At 53.7% G+C, this 15,581-nt stretch overlaps 1 protein-coding gene across 2 annotated transcripts; it reads left to right on the top strand.

The window, feature by feature from the left end:
• The first annotated feature begins 1,786 nt into the window (after positions 1–1,786).
• On the top strand, positions 1,787–10,983 carry LOC123370004 (acyl-coenzyme A amino acid N-acyltransferase 2-like). 2 transcript variants are annotated; one of them, XM_045016148.1, is made up of 4 exons: positions 1,787–1,942; positions 5,012–5,515; positions 7,269–7,471; positions 7,959–10,981. In XM_045016148.1, exons 2-4 carry the CDS (start codon positions 5,053–5,055, stop codon positions 8,547–8,549), a joined length of 1,257 nt encoding a protein of 418 aa, XP_044872083.1. In that variant the 5' UTR covers positions 1,787–1,942; positions 5,012–5,052; the 3' UTR covers positions 8,550–10,981. The 2 variants fall into 2 exon arrangements, with proteins under 2 accessions (XP_044872083.1, XP_044872084.1); XM_045016149.1 differs by lacking the exon at positions 1,787–1,942 and adding an exon at positions 4,487–4,601 and having other exon boundaries at positions 7,959–10,983.
• Positions 10,984–15,581: the final 4,598 nt, after the last annotated feature.

Genomic DNA, 15,581 nt, shown 5'->3' with positions numbered 1-15,581 from the left:
CAGACTCTAGGGCAGCTCCTGTGGCTTATCAGGAACAGGCCGTGGAACCACCAGTGATTTATTATGGTTTTAGTGGATTTAGATGTATGGATTATGGAAGAAAAGGCCCCCTCATAGGCAGTAGCACAGTTTGGGGTGGGGGGGGGGAGCGGCCGCTCCCACTGAGCAGAAAAGTGGTGCCTTTTTAATTTTTACTCACCCAGCAGTGCTCTGGGTCTTCGGTGCTTTTACTCACCCGGTGGCGCTCTGGGTCCTCGGCGGCACTTCGGTGGCGGGTCCTTCAGATGCTCCGGGTCTTCGGCGGCCACTTTGGCGGTGGGTTAGTCAGGGTTTTTCTTTTTCGTTTTTTCTTGTCATACAGCTCCAGATGCAGTGTCAGCACAGTAGCCTATAGAGATCCTGCCTGAGATCAGGGTACACACAAGAGACAGTCCCTGCTGTGAAAAGCTAGTGTGGCCAAGTCAATAGCTCACTAGACTAGGACTCGAGACCTGAAGTCCATTCTTGGCTCTGCCACTGGTCTGTTGCATGACCTTGGGTAAGTCACTTCACTGCCTTGTGCCTCACTTTCCCCAGCTGTAAAATGGGCATGATGATACTCATCACCTTTGCGCGTGATATAAAGAGCTAGGTGGTATTACACAGACAAAAGGTGGGAGGGGGAACTGGGGAACAAGGCAAGGGCCTTGGCCGAAATCATACCACAGGTCATTGCAGCGGTGGGAATAGAAGCGTGAGTCTTAGTCTGATGCCCAGTCCTCTGCTCTGTCTGCTAGGCCACACTACCTTGCAACACAGCACCTTCTCCTCTGCCCTTGCTTTCCCTCAGTAAGGAAACTCTTGCCTACTAATGAACCTAGGAACCAGGACAGACAGGGCCCTGTAACAGTGAACCAGACTTTATTGCCTTCCTATGGTGCTCAGATCCCATGAAGATAAGCACAGTATAAAGTACCTGGATGGATAGAGAGATTAGATAGAGGAGCGCTGGGTTATAAACACTTCAGGCTAGGCTGGGGCGGGGGAAAGCAGCAGGCTCTGAAGTAGCCAGATCCTTCCACTATTAGGGCCTTGAACTTCACCCTGGAGCTGTCTGGCTGCAGAGCACAGGTGTGATTGCTCTCAGCCTAACCCCTTCGTGGTGGGCTCAAGGGATTAGATGGGGCAAGCGGCTTTTGCCAATCCCACTAAATGCCTGGTTGCAATTGTAAGCACCTAAGACCTTGGAAAATGTGGTACCTAATTCATCTTTATTTTTTAGTTAAGGGTAGCCGTTAAATACCACAACATGCTGGGTGCTGGATATGCACCTAGTGGGAGACAACGCCTGCCCTGAACAGCCAGAGAAAGGATGAGACGGAATGGCAGGGGGCACTGAGGGCCTGTGAGTTGGGCTTGAGAGGCATTGATGGCCAAGCCCAGGGGCAGCAGGGGATTGGGGGGTGGGAGGTAACCCCACATTAAGATAGCAGGTAGTTGTGAGTCAGGATTGAGGGGCACTGGTAGTGCTGAGTGTGGGCAGTCCAGGGCCGGGACAGCAGCAGGGGCTACAGGGTGGGATTAAGGGGTGTTGGCAGAGCTGGGGGTAACACAGGGCTGGGATAGGAGGAGGCCAACAGGGGCAAGTTTGAGGTTCATTGGCCCCTCAGTCAGCTGCAGTGCCCTCTGAGTCAAGGAAGTAACTCCAGCTTTGATTGTCCCTCCGGGTTAATGATTATCTCCACTATTGAGCACAAAGGGCATCCCAGGAGGGCGGGGAGATATAAAGCAAGAACAAGAGGTTTGTGGGGTCAGATGAAGAGCAAACGCCTGGATTGCTCACCTGCAACTCTGGCCCATTGCAGACACACCAGAGGGGAACCCTGAAAACTGCTCCATCTCAGTGGGAGCCCTGGAGATTTCCAGCAGACTCAAGGAGCTCACCTCCATTCCTTCCTGTCTGGTAAAAAGACCTTGATTTTCCTCCTGGGCTCAGGAAATGCTCTTACCCGGGGCTAGCTTCTGGAGCCCATCACAGCGGTATCTGAGCTGTCTGGTGGCTGGAGTTCTCAAGCAGTGGGGAGCATCCATTCCCTTGAGTTGGGCTGGGAAGGGAGCAGGCTGAATTTGGATGGGATCATGGGCCTCCCACCGCAGATTTCCCTCCCTACTGCCCCAGAGGTGCCCAAACAATTTGTATAGTGAGGGTGCTGAGAGCCATTGAACCAAACTAAAACCTGTATATGATGGAAACCACTTCCAGCCATGGACTGCAGTAGTACCCCTAATTTCAGCACCTATGTACTGCCCTGTCTTCTGAGTTCAGACTCTGGGGAAGTGGTGGGGGTGGGTATGAGGGAGAGAGAGCTGAGGAAGGTGGGAGTCACGGGTGGCGGGGGGACATGCTGGCTTAGCACAGGGAATAGGGTCTCCTTTAGCAGCTGTGATAGCCGATTGCTTAGTGACAATCTACAGAGTTGGTCCTTTGGCTCAGGTGGGGTGTGTACGAGGCTTTTGGTAGAGATGGTGGCAGGTTTGATCCCTGATGGTGATATCAGCCTGGGTTGGATACACATGGAGGTGCTGTGTCAGTGACCGCGCAGGCCCGGATCCAGACTCAATTCAGTCCCAATGTACTGGCCTGACAAGTGCCAGTGTGAAGCAGAGACAGACCCTTTATCCCTGCTCTGCCATAGACTCCCTGTATGACCTGGGGCAAATCACTTAGGGCTAGAGTCACATGGTGCTCAGGGACCGGCTCCAGCCTGGCAGTCCAGGTGGAGGAGCATCTGTCTTCCCCCAGTTCATGAATCACACTGGGCCCTGGTTACCCGGACACCTAGCGGGAGGCTGCAGTGTGCACGTTCAAAGGCAGAAACAGAGGCATCCAACAAACCTTTACTGCAAAAATGTAGGTGCTGAGTGAGCTTAGGCTCCTACAGGGTTAGATGGGCAGGTGACCATATGTCCCAATTTGGCTGGACAGTCCCTTTTTTAAGCTTGATCAGTTGGCAAGAGCAAACGAGACAATTGCCCACTTTTGTCAAAAAATGAGGTGCCGAGGAATGTGCAGGGGGGGGGGAGGCGGAGACAGGTGACTGGCGATGCCAGGCATGGGAGGAAGCCAGGGCTCGGGTGGGGGGCAGACAGGGCTCAAGCAAGCAGCAACACCAACCCCAGCCTTTGGGAAATATGGTCACCCTATCTAAGATATGTGTTGCTGCTTGCCCAAGCCCTGCCTGCCCCCACATGGGGAGGGGGCTTGGATGAGCAGTGGGGGGGGGGGCGCTCAGGTGAGTGGCTTGAGCCAGTCCCATGGAGGGGGGAGGGCTCAGGCCAGCCCCATGCACTGTCCTGTTTTCCCTTTGGGAAATATGGTCACCCTAAGCATCCGGGACTTGGACACCTAAGTCTCTTTGTGAATCCAGCACGTAGCTGCGCTGTGCCTCAGTTTCCCCATCTGTATTATGGGGATAATGGTACAACAAAGACTGTGAGGTGCTCCGATACTATAGCAATGGAAGCAATGTAAGTACCTAAGATAGAGCCACCTGTACCGGGGTTACGCACTTGTTACGGAGTGTGGGGGAGTCCGGGCCCTGCAACCCCCATTTCCCGCGATTCACCGTGACTTTCAGCCAGCCAGGAAAACAGAAGGTTTATTAGACAACAGGAACACAGTCCCAAGCAGGGCTTGTAGGTACAACCAGGACCCCTCAGTCAGGTCCCTCTGGGGGCAAGGATCTTAGACCCCAGACTTGGGGTTCCCTGCCTCTTCCCGGCCAGCCCAAAACCGAAACTAAAAACCTCTCCAGCAGGCTCTCTTCCTTTGTCCAGCTTCCCGGGCCAAGGTGTTGACTTTCCCCAGCCCCCTTCCTGGCTCAGGTTACAGGCTCAGGTCCTGTCCCTCACCTAAAGTCATCCCCTGCCCTGCCATCCCCCCATGCAGACAGTCCCCACTGCATCACAGCACTATGTTCAGGATTAGCATAGTGCCATTGGGCAGAAGCAAGGGGGCCTCAGGGCTGCAGGTGACCGGCACTCAGCTCTCCAGGCCCCGTGCCAGAAGTCCGATTTCACCCTGGGGAGGGGGGGCCCACAGGAACTGCCAGCCTGGAAAGGATCAGAGGCAAGGGGGTCCGTCTAGCCCAGTAGCCCGATGGGGGCCAGGCCAGCACCTGATGCTTCAGGGGCAGGTAACCCTGCAGTAACAGATATGAGATATTCTCCCCCCTGCCCCATCCCTAGTAGCTCTTATCCAGCGCTTCCCATCAGCGGATCTCAGAGTGCTTCACAACGGAGGGTGAGTAGCTAGAGAGGAGTTTGAAGCCGGAGTGGAGGCAGGGGGTTGCGGGGACTGTGCCTCTCCCGCTCACTACTGGAGGGGCAGGAAATAGCCCAGCCCCACCCCGTGTCACTCAGGATCGGGGAACAGCTCAGCGCCGGGCTGGGGGGAGGATCACGCACATTGGCGTGGGAGGCGACTGCAGGATCCTGTGAGGGGCGGGTCACATGACAGAGGGCTTGGCCGGCCGTCTGCACAGCTGGGAGCTCTGGGGGACCTGCCCGGCCCCTGGGGGGAGAGGTGGGGGCGCCGAGGGGCCCCAGGGCTGGAGGAAGAGGTGAGGACACTGAAGGGACTCATGGCGGGACAGGGAGCCTAGTTTTTAGGCTGACACGAGTGTGGGACTCAAAGCTCCTTTAATGGTGCCAGGCTTGGAAAGTCAGACCCTGTGCATTTTGGGGGGCCAGGGAGCTAGGGGCAGGGGTGTGAGGGTGCTGGCTCTAACTACTCCCTGCCAGCATCAGCGGGGGAGGTTCTGGTCTTGCGATCAGTTCCCCGCCCCAAGCTCAGCCCCCCCATTTTCACTGCCCCCAGCAGGCAGGGAAACCAGGGCACAGAGGAGGGACAGCTTAGTGCTGCTGGTATTTTCCCTGCCCCCCACAAACATTTCCTAGCTTCTCCCATTGATAACAGTCTGTCTCCCCATTTCCCTTTCCTCCGTTTCCCTCCCCCCTCTCTGCTCCCCAGACTCCCCCTTTCCCAGGTTCCAAGCCCAGCACCCATCAGCCATGATCCAGCTCCGGGTCACCCCTGAGTCATCGCTGGCCGACACATCGGTGAGGATCCACGTCTCCGGCCTAGCACCCACCCAGCTGGTGACCCTGCAGTTGTCGCTGACGGACGAGAGGGGCGTGAACTTCCAGGCCCGAGCCTTCTACCGAGCAGACGAGGCTGGGGAGGTGGACTTGGAGCAGGCAGCTGCCACGGGGGGCGACTACGTGGGCATCTGGCCCATGGGCCTCTTCTGGTTCCTTAAGCCGGAGAAGCTTTTCCACAGGCTGGTGAAACGGGATGTGATGAGCGGCCCCTTTTGCTTCCAGCTCGACCTCTTTGACTCCTGCCATCTCCTTCCCTCATCCCAGGAGGTGCCCCTGGCCACTTGCACTGTGGAGAGGTGGTATGTGGGCCCCGGAGTGGAGCGTGTCCCGATCAAGGAGGGCCGGGTCCGGGGTGCCCTATTCCTGCCTCCTGGTGAGGAAACATCGCATCCCTGCCTCTTGCATCCCTTATCCCTGTTCTCCTCCCTTCCCAGCCCAGCCTGGCTTTCCCTTCCCACCTCGCTCTCGTGCTTGTCTTCCCTGTTTGCCATGCACAAGATCCTCTTGTACTCCCCACCCCAAAGGGTCAGTCTCCCTGCAATAGGACATGACCATCAGGTAAGCTCACTGCCGACTCTGTCCTCCTCCCCGGTATCCCAACAGCTTGTCCTCCTTCCCTCTGTCACAGCACCCCCTGCTGGAGAGGGTGGGGTGGGACAGCTGCAGGCTCCCTCCCCTCCATGGTGTCACAGAAATGCCACCCACTGACACATCAACAGTTGTATTCAGCATAAAGCCAGACTCATCCCTGTTCTCTTCCTAAATCACACTGATTCCCTGCCATAGTGAATAACAAGCCCTTCCCGGTTGCTGAGGCAAATGTCTGGGGTCCCATTATAACAGCCTCCTTGACCCCAAGCTCATCTGGAGGCCATCCATTCCGCAGGCCTGGTTGGGGGAGTATATCGTTGCTTTTAGCTCAGCTAGTTCGGCTGCACAACCCTGCAGCGATCACAGGCTGTTGGTTTCCCTGGACCAAAGATTGAGTTTAGGTGGAGCTTATAAATGCACTTAGCTTTTTATCGGTAAACGTCAGTAAACATTGATTTCACCAGACATATACAAACTGACAGAAAATTATTTTCATCGATAATAATCCAAATTTGCCAATAAACAAAGTAAGAAAAATGCTGGCTGAGAACTGTAGAGTTTGATTAAAGGATAGTGACTTTGTATATTCTGACGTCATGTTGACAGTTTGTATTTTAACGGTTGTAAAGTTTTAACATTTTGAATCTCAATATCTGCTGCTGTTAAATAATTATTGTCTGACCCCTCCCCCCATAATTTTCCACAACAGTGAAAATTTTGATTGATAAATTTTTTTAAATGTGCTTAAAATCCATAATTTTTGCACAACGATGAAAATTTAAATCAATAAAAATAGAAAAAATGCTTAAAAATAAACATCAGTATTATCTATCGAAATTATAAAAAAGAATTCTCTTCCCCCCTGCCCGCCACTTATAACAGCTTCAAGGCTCATCAAGAAGTTAATTCTCTTCAGAGACAATTCTCAGAGGTTCAAATACAATGAAAACTTCCAAACTAATCGCTTGGCCCCTCAGAAAAAACAGAGGCACAGTATTGCCAACCCCAGGTGTTCAAAAATCACCAGATTGGCTTAAAAAGCTTGAGATTTGAAAAATAATAACTATAGGGTTCTTTCTATTGGGCCATCTGCTTTCTGAGCGTGTATGGGTCACATTTAACATTTCTCCAACAATGGGAGCTAGAAACTTTTTTTGTAAAGAAAATGAAAGCTGAGATCCTCAGGAGCATTAAAGAAAATCCCCAAATCTCACGAGACCTCAGGATGAAATGGTGAGAGTAGGCAATAGTCCTGTGACGCTGGCTTCAACACATGAACAACAGGAATATGGAGTTCCTTAAGAGGCAGTGGCCCAGATCAACAAAGGTATTTAGGCCTCTAACTTCCATTGATATCCAGTTCAATGGAAGACTTTTGCACAAGTGAAATAGACTCCTGTTCCTGTGATCCTCCCCCTCTTTTGAGCCCTAATTTTCCTTGGAAAACAAGCTAAGCCCTTATCCCTGGGGTCCCCATAACTAACTGCAGTGTTTTTCCCTTTCCCCACAATGCCTCTCTCCTGCGTTCTCTGCAGGGCCGGGTCCCTTTCCGGGGGTGATCGACATGTTTGGCGGGGCCGGCGGGCTCATTGAGTTCCGAGCTAGCCTGCTCGCCAGCCGGGGCTACGCCGTGCTGGCACTGGCGTTCTTTGGCTATGACGACCTGCCGCAGGTGCTGGTGGAGATGGACCTGGAGTATTTCGAGGAAGCAGCCAACCTCCTCTTGAAACACCCCAAGGTATGTCCCACTCTTTCACTAGGGTCCCTTCATAGCCACTGGATGAGGGGCTCCAGGCTCCAGCCTAGATATCAGACATGTAGCAGGTCCTGGCAACGGCTCTCACCCATGGGATCCACCCGTCCCTGGTGTCACAGCCCCCCCCTGCTGGGGAGGATGGGGCTGGGCAGTGCAGGCTCCTTCCCCTGCATGGTGTCACAGCCCCCCCTGCTGGGGAGAATGGGGCTGGGCAGTACAGATTCCTGCCCCACCCTGGTGTCACAGTGCCACCATGGGGAGGACAGGGCTGGGCAGTGCAGGTTCCTGCCCCAGGGTCATAGTGCCCCTTGCTAGGTAGGGTGGGATTGGCTAGTGCAGGCTCCATCTTCTTCTGTGTCACAGCGCCCCCTGCAGGCTCCTCCTGCTCCCATCCTGTGCTGGCGCCAAATTGAAGATTCCCAGGCTGTTGGCATGATTATTCCAATGTGGCTCTTCGTGGGTTTTTCAGGTGAGAGGCCCAGGCCTCGGAGTGATCGGGGTGTCCAAAGGGGGCGAGGTCACGCTGGCCATGGCTGCCTTCTTAGAGCAGGTGGTGGCCGCCGTCTGGATCAATGGCACAGGATTCCTGAACGGCACGCCACTGCGTTACAAAGGGGTCCACATCCCGCACCTCCCCTACTGCCCTGAGCGGCTGCTCATCACAGAGATGGGGGTCCTGGACAACTACCACGTCTTCAAGGACCCCCGGGACCCAGCCCACGCAGCTGCTGCCATCCCTGTGGAGAAGGCTCAAGGGGAGGTGCTCTTCGTGGTGGGAGAAGCTGACCGCAATTTTAATAGCAAGCTGTTTGCTGAGATGGCCATAGAGAGGATGAAGAGCCATGGGAAGAAGAACTATACCCTGCTCTCCTACCCTGGGGCTGGGCACCTGATCGAGCCGCCGGGGTCCCCACTGTGCAGCATCTCGCTGATCCGGGGGAGCCCCAAACCTGTGCACTGGGGGGGTGAGCCAGAGCCCCATGCCAGAGCTCAGGAGCATTCCTGGCAGGAGATCCTGAAATTCCTTGACCGCTGTCTTGGACTCACCAGCAATCTGTAACAGCCAAGGGAGTGGGGGGGGGGGGCGCGGCAGCGGGACCCCATCCTGCCAGGCTGGGGGAGCGCCTCCCATCCCCGCAGCCTGATCGACGTAATAAATACTGAGAACATAGAAAGAATCTGTGGGACGCTTGCAGGAGAGCACTGGAGGGGGAGAGGGGGAGTGCCCACACAAGGAAGCAGGCTGGCCTGCTGCTTAAGGCACTGCCCTGGATTTGGGAGACCTGGCCAGGGCTCAAGTCTCAGCTCTGCTGCTGACACCGTGGGTGGGTCACTGAATCTTTCTAGGCCTCTGTTCCCTGTCTGTAAAATGGGGATAATGCTTCTGCCTTGTGTACGTACACAGCAAGCTCATAATGGAATGAGCGGCTCTTAGTGTGTGTGTGTGAGCGGTGCCCAGCTTACGGAGCCTGGCTCAGAGTCTGAAGGTGCTACTGGAATGTAGCTGGTAAAGAGGCTATGTAGGGGAGGGCACCGCTTTGAAGGGAGCTGCATTTAAGACAGGGGAATCCGCAGGAGATAATTAGCTTAGATACAAGGGAACAGGTATCCCTCATTAGGTTATAACTAAGGCTAAGCTTTTTTCACAGGTATTTTTAGTAAAAATCACAGACCGGTCACAGGCAATAAAGAAAAATTCACAGAAGCCTGTGACTGGTCCTTGACTTTTACTAAAACTATCCATCACAACTATCCTACGCAGCTGCAGGGGCCTGGCTGGGAGCTCCGGGGGCCCCCATCACCCATGGGGGTTCAGAGCTCCAGGGTCCCTCTCCTCCACAGCTCTGAGCTGTGTGGTCCCCTGCCACCAGAGGCTGAGAACTGTGGGGGCCAGCCAGGAGCTGCAGAGTCCGTCCCCCCATTCATTTGGAGCTCCCCTGCACCCATGGTGGCAAGGAGCTGCGGGGTACCCTGTGCCCAGTGGCAGGCGGGTGTTGCAGGGAGCTGCGAGGGTCCCCCCCACCGCCTGGGACAGCCAGTAGCTGCGGGGACACAGCCTCCCATGGTGGCCAGGAGCAGATGGGTTTCCCCTGCCAGCTGGGTCTCCCCCACCACCCACGGCAGCCGGAAGTTGCAGGGTACCCCCACTGCCTCAGAACTATGGGGCCCCGTTCGGTGGCAGGAGTACCCTGCAGCTCCTCGCCACTCCAGATGGCAGTGGGACCCATCAGCTCCCAGCCACCTTGGGCTAAAGTCACAGAGGTCTTCGTAGCCTTAGTAATAACAAGTTCAAAGCAGATTAAACTGCAGCCATTGCACCAGATATTACATTAGGTCTTCTGATGTCCTCACCCTCTCCTCTTAGCTCCCAGAGAAAAGCTTGGTTACTGCACATCCATGGCTGCTTGGTTTCCAAGGAGATTCACTGAAAATGACATTAAAGTGAGATGGCCCCATTGTGCCATGATAATTTACAGAAAACAATCTCATCCATACGGGTGTGAATTAACTGCCACGCTAGCCTGGGGAACGGCCATCGTCTTGGTCGTCTCCTGCGGCTAAATGCCGGCCCTGCGGAGCTAAGAGCAGGAGCCTGAATGGCTTGAATTCCTTGCTGTAGCTGAGATGGAGCCTCAGACAATCAAGCACAGAAGGGGGTGGGGTGTCATACTCAGTGAATAATGGGCTATGTCTAGGCTGCGGGGGGGCATATACTCTTGTACAAAGGGGCAGCCTTTCTGTTGTGCTTCTTCATATCCGTAACCCATGAGCTTTCGCTGCAACCTAAATCCACGAGACGCAGACTGTGCTCCAGGTTGGGCGTGATACTGATCGAGGAGGATTAGGGGAATAATCCTTGTGTTTTAAAGGCCCCAGCCCAGGCTTTCACCATGGAAGGGTAACACAGACTATTCATGTTGTCACTTCACCCTTTGCTAAGTAGAGCCTAACATTACTCCTCACATCCAGTCATGCCCCTGGGGTGGATTAGGCTCCAACAGTGATGAGCTCTTCTGCTGGGGGGGAGCAAATTAATGAGCCTTGGGGCTGATTAGAAAGGAGCATTTGTTAAAGGGGCATCATCCTGTTGAAAAAAATCATACCTGAAAAGTCACAAACAAATATCCTTCGCTACGTGCACGTTAGTTCTTCTGACAGAATTGTTTTTTAAGCATTTAACTGATTCATCAACATGACATCAACTTACTTACTTTTTCTGTCCTTTTGCAAAATGACAATAGGCTCATCAGCTTCAGGGCTGTGGGTTGTCAGTGTCTGGTCAATTTCATCTCCCTCTCTTGCCCTAGCAGGAAACCTGACTCAGTTATAACTGCAAAAGTCAGGGGACCAGCTTACAGTACCATGAACATTTAAATGTGACCTTGGATCTGGGCTGATGATTGTACAGTCCCAGGATTTAACCCAGTTCCGGGGGCACAGAGCTGTGCATGACACTGCTGAGAAGGGGTGGGGCAAGCTGTCTTTAAGCCACTTTGCATTCTGCTGACCCTCAGAGCTGCCAAGGGCAGATTTGACCCCTGGCATAATTTGGAGCAATCTCAGGACAGCTCTTAAATTCTGCTGGTTTGGTACAATCCCCAAGGGCCTGCTATGCCAGCCATGAATTGTTGAAACACAGTGCATTATGTTCCATCAATGGCTACTAGCCAGGAAAGGCAGGGATAGTGTCTCTAGCCTCTGTTTGCCAGAAGCTGGGAATGGGTGAGGGGATGGATCACTTGATGATTCCCTGTTCTGTTCATTCCCTCTGGGGCACCTGGCACTGGCCACTGTCTGTAGACAGGATACTGGGCTAGATGGACCTTTGGTCTGACCCAGTCTGGCTGTTCTTAGGTGCTATGACTGCACCCACTCCATGTTGGGGAGAAGGGTAGCATGAGTTCAAAGCAATAACCATGAAGTGTTATTTACACCTTCACATAAGACACAAGCCGGAGGGTCACCCAATGCAATCAATAGGCAGCAGGTTTAAAACCAACAAAAGGAAGTATTTCACACAACACACAGTCAATGTGTGGAACCCCTCGGCAGGGGATGTTGTGAAGGCCAAAACTAACTGATCAAAAAAGAATTAGAAAAGTTCAGAGAGGATAGGTCCATCAATGGCTGTTAGCCAGGATGGGCAGGGATGCAACCCCATGCTCTGGGTGTTCCTAGCCTCTCACTGCCAGACTCTGAGTGGATGCCAGGCAGGCCTGCCAACGGGGGCCTGAGGGGGCAAAAGGGGCAATTGCCCAGGGGTCTGGGTGATTTAAAAGGTCCCGGGGCTGCAGGGCTTCTAGGCATAGACACCAAGTGGGTGCTGAGCACCCACCGGCGGGCCCCTTTCCACCACCCTGAGCCTCCCACCAGCAGCGGTCCCACTGATCAGCTTGTCCCCGCTCTTCTCCCAGTACCTCCCGCCCTCCACCATCAGCTGTTTGGTGTCATGCAGAAGGCGCTGGGCGGAGGGAGAGGAGTGGGGGTGGGAAGAGGTGGGGTGGGGGTGGGCCTGGTGACTTATGGCCCAGATGCCGGGAGTGGAAGGGGCGGGACGAGCCCCTTCCAGCCACTGAGACGCTCCTCTGCAGCCCTGCGCGGCAGCTGCCTGAGAGAGCCTGGCTGGGGAGGTCACTTCCAGTTGCTGCCCGGGCTCGGCTGCCTCCTCCCCAGCAAGGTATCTTAGGCAGCTGCGGGGCAGGGCTGCAGAGCAGCGACCGGGAGGGGACGGGGTTCTAAGGAGCTCCCTTTTGCTCCCTGCCAGGGCTCCGGCCCACCAGGGTGAGCGGCAGAATGTGCTGGGGTAGGCGCAGTGGGAGGACTAAGTGCCCCACACACACATAGGTAACATGGGGCGGGGAGAGCACGGTGCCCCTGGGCTGGGCAGGGAGGAGACGCATGGCCTGCCTTTTAGATCGTGACACCCCCACACACACACTATGGGGAGGTACCAGTTATATATGGGGCACCCTCAGGGGACGGGGGTGGAACAGGGGTGCGAAGAGGAGGGATGGGGGTGGGGCATTGGGGGAAGGGGCCTAGGACAGAGCGGGGTGGTCAAGCACACCCCGGGAAATCTGGAAGTTGGTGCCCATGCTCCTAGGTGTGTGCGAGGTGGTACCGGTGGTGGTGAAGGCTGCCGGGCGGGCATGTGGAAGCCCTGGCCATGCCAGAAGAGCATGCCCAGCACAGCAGCCGGCAGCAGCTCGCTGGGCTCCAGCGGGGGCCCATTGACTGTTCTGCCCTGGGGACCAGAATTGCTGTCGGTGGGCCTGAGGGGATGGATCACTCAATAAATTGCCTGTTCTGTTCATTCCCTCCTTAGCACCTGGCACCGGCCACTGTAAAAAGAAAAGGTACTGGGCTAGATGGACCATTGGTCTGACCAGTATGGCTATTCTTATATAATCTATGTGGGAGATGGATTCCGCACAAGCATAACTAGCAATGCCTTTCCCAAGAGTGCAGGTGGAAATTCCCCACATAATGACAAAGCTATGGGCAAGACAGCAGAGTCAGGGAACGAGCTGATCCCAGTTCACATGGCTCGCAGCCCAGCTAATCCCATTGAGCTCTGAACATGGCCCATGGGATCTGAGGTCCTGGAGGAAACTTCTGGGCCCATCAGATCCCAAGCTGGTGTAGCTCTGAGCTGGGCTTTGCCAAAGACCCCTGACAAAACCACTGACACACTGTTATCTTCTAGCATACAATCTAGGCTAGTCTGGTGGCTGTCCCAGAAAGTCTATGTTGCTCCCGTCCCATGTCAGACCAAAATCTTAGGCAAGATAATGGGAATAAACATGGTTGATCTCAACTCCTGCTTTCCTTAAGGAAAAAGTCCTCTCTGGGGGTTTGCTGGGTGAGAGATCTCTGGCTCTGAATCCAGCTTCTCCAGTCTGTCAGGAAGTCCCTCTGAGAAGAAGCCCCGAGTGACCGGTCATCAGACCCATGAGACCCACCTGAACCCTAAATTCCCCCATGCTGAGCCTGGAGTGCAACTGATTCCCTGCTTTTCCCCTTGCTCAGTCTCTACTAACTTCCCAACCCCTCACCACTTGCCTCTAGCCCATCTGTCACCCTCCAATTCCTATGCTGCCCTCCCAGCCAGCAGCCATTTCCCTGCCATCCTGGATCTGCTCAGACAGGGTGGCATAGTGCCCCCTTTTGTAATGTTCTGGACCCTGACCACTTGGTTACCCCTGTTGCAATGTTCTTGGACTCCAGGTTGGTAGCCACACTCTCTCCCAGCCCCAGCCCCAGCCTCCCCTTTGTTGCTATAGCACCCCTTCTTTTAATGTTCCAGAATCCTTCCATCTCGTTGCCACAGTCACCCCGTTAAAATATCAGGGGAAGGAGTTTTTATCTCAGCTGCGGTTGACATTCAGGGAGCTGCTTGGTGTTCTCTGGTCCAATGTCATCTGCAGAGTGGGTCACTGTGAAGCAGGGCCGGCTCCAGGCACCGGTGTAGGAAGCAGGTGCTTGGGGCAGCCAATTCAAAGGGGCGGCACTCCATCCAGTATCGGGGCGGCACATCCGGGTCTTCGGTGGCAATTTGACGGCGGGTCCCTCATTCCCTCTCTTCCTCTTTGAGCTGCCGCTGAATTGCCTCCAAAGAGGAAGAGAGGGAGGACCCGCTGCCGAAATACCGCTGAAGAAGCAGTGCGATTTAGCTGCCACTTAAGTACTGCAGCTTGTCTTTCTTTCTTTCTTTCTTTCTTTCTTTCTTTCTTTCTTTCTTTCTTTCTTTCTTTCTTTCTGTTTTGGCCACTTGCGGCAGCAGAAAAGCTGGAGCTGGCCCTGCTGCGAAGTGAGCCTTCACTCATTCTGAAACTGAGGGCTGGTCTACACTCGGGGGGAGAGGAATCAATCTAAGATACGTATCTGAAGTCGAAGTATCTTAGTTCGATTTACATGGCTGTCCTCACGGCAGCGAGTCTACTGCTGCGGCTCCCCCATTTATGCTGCTTACTCCTCCTGCCGAGGTGGAGTATGGGCATCGATTCGTGGATCGATTTATCGCCAAGACGTGATAAATCGATCCTCGATAGATCAATTACTACCCGCCAATCCGACGGGTAGTATAGACATACCCTGAAGCTAGTGTAGACAGCAGCTGTTTTCTGAACAAGGACCCAAGCCCGGCAAACACTTAACCATAAGCATCGATTTCAGTGGCACAACTCATGCTTCTAGTCAAGCATGTGCTTATGCATTTTATTGGCTCCTGGCCCAAAAGGGGTTTCCTGTAGTCAGCTCCTGACATGACCTCTGTGACCCCTGCTGGCTTCCCATCAATTTCCAGCAGGTGTTTAAGATGTTGGCTTGAGCTGTAAAGCATGCTCTGTGTCCGATTCAACTGCACGCCCCAGCTAATGCAGCAGCAGCTGGGAAGTGATACGTTTACTAGCAATATGTCATTTGGCCACTGGATGTCTCTATGTGTTCTGACAGGTTTCAGAGTAGCAGCCGTGTTAGTCTGTATCCGCAAAAAAAAACAGGAGTACTTGTGGCACCTTAAAGACTAACAAATTTATTTAAGCATGAGCTTTCGTGAGCTACAGCTCATGCTTAAATAAATTTGTTAGTCTTTAAGGTGCCACAAGTACTCCTGTTTTTTTTTCTATGTGTTCTGTAGACTTCCAGATGCAGAGCCTGGTTCTCATTTAATGATATTCCCTAGCTCTTGCCTAGAGCTCTTCATCTGTGGTTCTCAAAGCACTTTACAAAGGAGGCCAGGATCATTATTCTCATTGCACAGATGGGGAAATGGAGGCTGCGGGAGGTGAAGACCTCAATTGGGAGTTTGGTGCCTAAATACGTTTGAGAATCTGAGCCAGAGTCAAAAAGAACAGGAGTACTTGTGGCACCTTAAAGACTAACAAATTTATTGAAGCATGAGCTTTCGTGAGCTACAGCTCACTTCTTCGGATGCATAGAATGGAACACACAGACAGGAGATATTTATACATACAGAGAACATGAAAAGGTGGAAGTATGCATACCAACAGGCAGAGTCTAATCAATTGAGATGAGCTATCGTCAGCAGGAGGAAAAAAACTGTTTGAAGTGATAATTAAGATGGCCCATA

Source organism: Mauremys mutica, chromosome 4, assembly GCF_020497125.1.
Source record: "Mauremys mutica isolate MM-2020 ecotype Southern chromosome 4, ASM2049712v1, whole genome shotgun sequence".
Lineage (NCBI taxonomy): Eukaryota > Metazoa > Chordata > Testudines > Geoemydidae > Mauremys > Mauremys mutica.
Note: the sequence above shows the minus strand (reverse complement) of the source record. Positions and strands in the feature narration are given on the sequence as shown.

Bases quoted from the DNA above. Each gene is read 5' to 3' on its own strand.
- LOC123370004 (XM_045016149.1), top strand. From the start codon at position 5,053: ATGATCCAGCTCCGGGTCACCCCTGAGTCATCGCTGGCCGACACATCG. The intron at 5,516-7,268 runs GTGAGGAAACAT...CGTTCTCTGCAG, and splicing joins TGCCCTATTCCTGCCTCCTG to GGCCGGGTCCCTTTCCGGGG. The intron at 7,472-7,958 runs GTATGTCCCACT...TGGGTTTTTCAG, and splicing joins TCCTCTTGAAACACCCCAAG to GTGAGAGGCCCAGGCCTCGG.